The sequence below is a fragment of the Maylandia zebra genome, linkage group LG9 (genome assembly GCF_041146795.1).
Source record: "Maylandia zebra isolate NMK-2024a linkage group LG9, Mzebra_GT3a, whole genome shotgun sequence".
NCBI lineage: Eukaryota > Metazoa > Chordata > Actinopteri > Cichliformes > Cichlidae > Maylandia > Maylandia zebra.
The window spans coordinates 12,341,400-12,346,319 of NC_135175.1; the positions used below are offsets into that span (position 1 = coordinate 12,341,400).

A 4,920-nucleotide genomic window follows, 5' to 3' on the forward strand; every position below is an offset into this window, starting at 1 on the left:
TGTATAAATCATTGGTTGTTACAATAAAAAATGTCAGTTAAATATCATACAGGAGACACACACAGTGATATTTGAGAAGTGAAAAGAAGTTTACTGGATTTACAGAAAGTGTGCAATAATTGTTTAAACAAAATCAAGCAGGTGCATCAATTTGGGCACCACAAAAAAGAAATGAAATGAATATTTAGTGTATATCAATGTGTGTGTCTCCTATATGATATATGGGGTGCCTTTGTCTGGATGTGCTTCCCATTCAGAGCTGCACAGCACAGAGGAAAGTTCCAGCGCTCCTGGAATCCCTCTGTGATGGAGCGCCAGTCTCCAGGTGAAGGCACAGCCATGAAGTTGTCCACTAGACAGTCCCAGATGGACGTCGCTGCCTGGGGGGTGATCTGGCTCACCGTGGACACACCGACTCTGAAACTGAACGCGATGGTCCTGAAGGAGTCCCCGGTGACAAGGAACCTGGACAAAATTGTTCAAAATCAGTATTATGTGTACTGCAGTTACAAAATACATTATTCAAATTCCAAAATACTTTTGTGATGTCAGATTTAAATCACAAAACATGAATCTTACATAAAACCTTTTGTAATTATAAGGATAATTACAAAATGTATATTAGATAATATCTAAAACAGTTGTGTTTTGTTTTAACTTTAACATATCATAATTTGATTGGTAGCAACTTTCACAACTACATGGGCCAATCACTCACAATTCCTAAACATGTCAATCAGGTAGGAATGAAGTAAGACATTAATAGAAATAAAGAGTTGTATGTTGACATGTAGCCCTTTCCTTGCTTAAATCATTAATATTTTTGAAAAATTAATCTGTGATAAGACAGCTTATCAAGATAGAACCATGTAACTAGAGATGAACCAAACTGTTCACAGTTTTATCTAACTCTGTTTTAATAAAGGCTGTGACCCCTGCTATAGAGTCTGACAGCTGCAGGGATTATATACAAATATTCAACTATACCAGAATTAAACCAGGTCTAAATAAAAAGGAGTATCACTACAAAGGTTAACTCAGTGGTCCTAATGCTACAGTTTGATATCAGCAAACACTGTGCGCATACATTGATGTGACACCACAGCCATGCTATCATTCAAACACTGATAACAGCATAAATCGAATTAAATCGGGACTTGATGAGACCTTCTGAGTATCACTAGAAATATTATAAAGAGTCGTCTCTGTACCACAGTTTGCTTTCAGTAAACACCGACAGCATTCACTGTTAGCATAGCACATCCATGTTAGCAGTGTATAACTGGATGGATTAGCATATTAGCACAGATATCAATAAAGGACTACTGTATTAAATAGTTTTACTAACCTCAGGCAGACGGACAGGCGCTCTGCAGGTGGGATTGAGCGTCTGTAGTTGGTGTCTAGGCGGGCGATGCTGGGACCGACGAGGGAAAGCAGGTCCTCAAACTGGCCGACGGTGATAGCGCTGGAATCGGCCGTCATCCAGGCGCAGCTCCTGGAGCAAGTGGTGAAACTCACCAAACTGCTCATGCCTCTGGAGGACCTGATGGACCCAGGTACGGCGAGGACGTCTTTTACGCTGCTGCTCTGCTCTCCACAGTACATAGAGAAGGGAGACTCTCTCTTCAAGCGCTAGCTCGATAGCTGCCATCTTGCAAAGATACCGGTCTGGCACAACTCCCTCCCACATTCCTCCCACATTTCCGGTTCACGCGCGTCAAAATATCATATTTTGAGGCGCGATGGATTTTTCTTGGACACGCGTTGAGACGCGAATGTACACGCGTCAAATTAGGGGCGTTTGGGGCGTTTTATTCGCGTTCGGTGTGAACACACCGTAATAAGAAATGTTCCACTTGCTACTATACTACATTTATCTGATAGTAATACTTGCATTGTACCATCACCATTCAGCATAACGATTAAAGTAAAATTACATTAAGAGGTTTTGATTACATTGCAGTTTGGCTTTTGTTAGTATAAGTAAATTAAAATGAAAGCCCTTATAACAAACTGCTTTACAGTTATAAAGAGATTCAGTCATTTGACAGTTTTTTTTTACCTTTTGCTCGATGAAAGAGAATATAAGCTTTCACACTTTCATTCAGTTTCTATCGATTCTGCACGACGGATAACAGCCTCGTGTCACTCTGAGGGTTTAATTTCAAAGCTGCTGTTTGAAAGCAAAGCAAAGGGATGTCTTGTGTTTTTTGATCTGAAAATGTTCAGATCTCTCTACAGTAAAATGTTACTGATTGAGCAATCTGAGGTAGACAACCACTAATATAAAAAACTGCATTAAAGCCGTATGAGGATCAGTTGAGCGTCACTGCTGCTGTTAAGTTTGGTTGTGCTCACGACCACTTCGAAGAGGAATTCAAAGAGGAATCTGAGGGAGCTGCTGGTTTTCAGGAAGACCCTGTTTCAGTGGACAACTCTGAAATGGGATATGAATATGATTTTGGAGAGGTTTGTTTGTGTGTGTGTGTGTCTGCATGTGCGCACATATCCTTGTGTGTTTCATGGTTAGGCTTAGGGGGTAGGGAAAGCATTACGTCAATAAGATGTCCCCACAAGATATGAATACCCAACGTACACACACACACACATTAATGACCAACTGAAGACACATGCTAAGAAAATAGTTGTTTTGCTTTATTATTTAAAGGCAATTCTCTTGTCTTAAGAAAATGAAAACACCCTGATGAGAATGTTTGAATTTTTTACTCACATCCAGCCACCGCCTGCTTTGGCAAATTTATTTTAAACTGAACAAACATGCTAGAAAAATATAAATATTTAACTATGAACAAAGCTACATATTTCTATTCTGTACAAATTGTTTGACATATTCAACAACACGATAATTGTTTTCGCTTTCCACAGTACGATGGTCCTGAAAAGTCTAAGAAGACTCAGACTTGTCTCAAACAACTGGAAGAAGACAAGCTTGCTCTCCAAAAGGAGTTAGAAATAGAAAAAGAGGCTAAATCTCAACAGGATGAAGCCTTTAAAAAGCTGCAAGAGGAAAATGATCGTCTTGAAAAAGCTGTGAAAAAAGAGCGTGAAGAACTGAAACGCATGAAGACAAAAGTGGCTGATCTAAAGAAGTCACAGAAAGAATACCGGAGCAGCACTGAGGACCTTAAAACCAGAATTAGTCAAATGATGGCTAACAGTGATGAGGACAAGAAGACGATCAAGAAACTCCACAAAGATCTGATGATCTCCTCACTTAAACATGGAAATGAAAATGCAGAGGCCGCTGATATTAAGGCACTAGAGGATCGTCTCACTGAGCAGCAGAAACAAAACCTAGAAAAAAACAATGAAATACAGTTTCTGCGCCTCAAAGTCCAAAAGCTCCAGGATGATATCGAGGCCAAGGACACCATGATTTTAAGGCTGCAGGAAAACGTTAACAAGTGGGCATCAGATGTCCAGAAAGAACAAGAGAAGAACTCTGGAAATCAGGACCTGTCTTCTGAAAACCAGACCCTGCGAGACGAAGTTGAGTTTCTCAAAAATGAGAGGGAGCTTATGCAAAACGATCTCGATGAAGAGAAAGCGGCTCGCAGAGAACTTGAGGAACCTGTTAAGGAAGACAAATCTCGGTTTTCTAAAGAATATAAAAAGTTAGAAATGAAAGTGACAGCGCTGCCTCCACTGCCTCCACGTTGCAGGAGAAGAACTTCTAAATCTGCACAGCATCTTCTCTATGACATGGAGACACTAAAGATGGAGAACGCAAATCTCACAGCTAAATTAAAGGCTATGGAAAATCAGTACAGTGGAGCAAAGTTTAAACATGAAGCTCTCTCTGAGCAGCGCCGAGACAAGCTCCTGCAGGTGGTAGATGAGCTCAAAGGACGGCAGTCTGAGAGAGATACTGTGCAGAAAGAACAAGAGAAGAACTCTGCACTCCAGAGGAGCTACGACTCCATTGTCTCCCAGGAGCACGCTAAAACACAAAAACTGAATCGACTGACCTCCGAAAATCAGGACCTGTCTTCTGAAAACCAGACCCTGCGAGACGAAGTTGAGTTTCTCAAAAATGAGAGGGAGCTTATGCAAAACGATCTCGATGAAGAGAAAGCGGCTCGCAGAGAACTTGAGGAACCTGTTAAGGAAGACAAATCTCGGTTTTCTAAAGAATATAAAAAGTTAGAAATGAAAGTGGAGAGCACTTCTAAATCTGCAGAGCATCTTCTCTATGACATGGAGACACTAAAGATGGAGAACGCAAATCTCACAGCTAAATTAAAGGCTATGGAAAATCAGTACAGTGGAGCAAAGTTTAAACATGAAGCTCTCTCTGAGCAGCGCCGAGACAAGCTCCTGCAGAGGGTAGATGAGCTCAAAGGACTGCCGTCTGGGAGATATACTCTCAGACTGCCGTTACTGTGCAGAAAGAACTTGAAATCACTCTAAAAGAAAAGAAGAAACAAACCTCTCAATTACCGCAGAGAGTTGGTGCTTTTGAAAAGGAGCTCAAGATGTGCGAGAAGCAGTGATCCAAGTTCGAGGAAGTTTTGTCCAAGTACATAGAGAGCAAAAAGGAGTAAAAGCAAGAATTGTCTGTGAACGTGCAGAAAGGTCAAGACAGCTCCAGGGTTCAGGAACAAAAAATGAGTGACAATGAGCACAAAATTGTTTTCCTGATTGTGGTTCACACTGGTTTTAATCATCACATGGTTAAATCTGTAGGCTCTGTGGAGGAAACAGACGACACCACGACGAGTAACCATTGCACATTCGTTTATCATATATATTCCACTGATTTGTATTGTAACAGCAGTGAGCGACACAACATATCCTTATATTGAATTTCTCTATAGCTGAAATAAAAGATTGTGATTCTTTAAAAAAATTAAAAAAAATTAAAAAAAAGAATAAAAAAAATCTATTCAAAAAGGA

At 40.4% G+C, this 4,920-nt stretch overlaps 1 protein-coding gene across 1 annotated transcript; it reads right to left on the reverse strand.

The window, feature by feature from the left end:
• LOC143420267 (uncharacterized) lies at window positions 1-1,801 on the reverse strand. The gene is made up of 2 exons (XM_076888030.1): window positions 1,349-1,801; window positions 1-465 (listed from the first exon to the last, which is right to left on the reverse strand). The coding sequence occupies exons 1-2, from the start codon at window positions 1,606-1,608 to the stop codon at window positions 195-197; spliced, it is 531 nt and encodes a 176-aa protein (XP_076744145.1). The 5' UTR covers window positions 1,609-1,801; the 3' UTR covers window positions 1-194.
• Between the last annotated feature and the right edge of the window lie 3,119 nt (window positions 1,802-4,920).

Excerpts from the sequence above, each read along its gene's own strand:
- LOC143420267 (XM_076888030.1), bottom strand. The coding sequence starts at position 1,608 with ATGTACTGTGGAGAGCAGAGCAGCAGCGTAAAAGACGTCCTCGCCGTA. Across the intron at positions 466-1,348 it reads CGCCTGTCCGTCTGCCTGAG|GTTCCTTGTCACCGGGGACT; the intron begins GTTAGTAAAACT and ends AATTTTGTCCAG.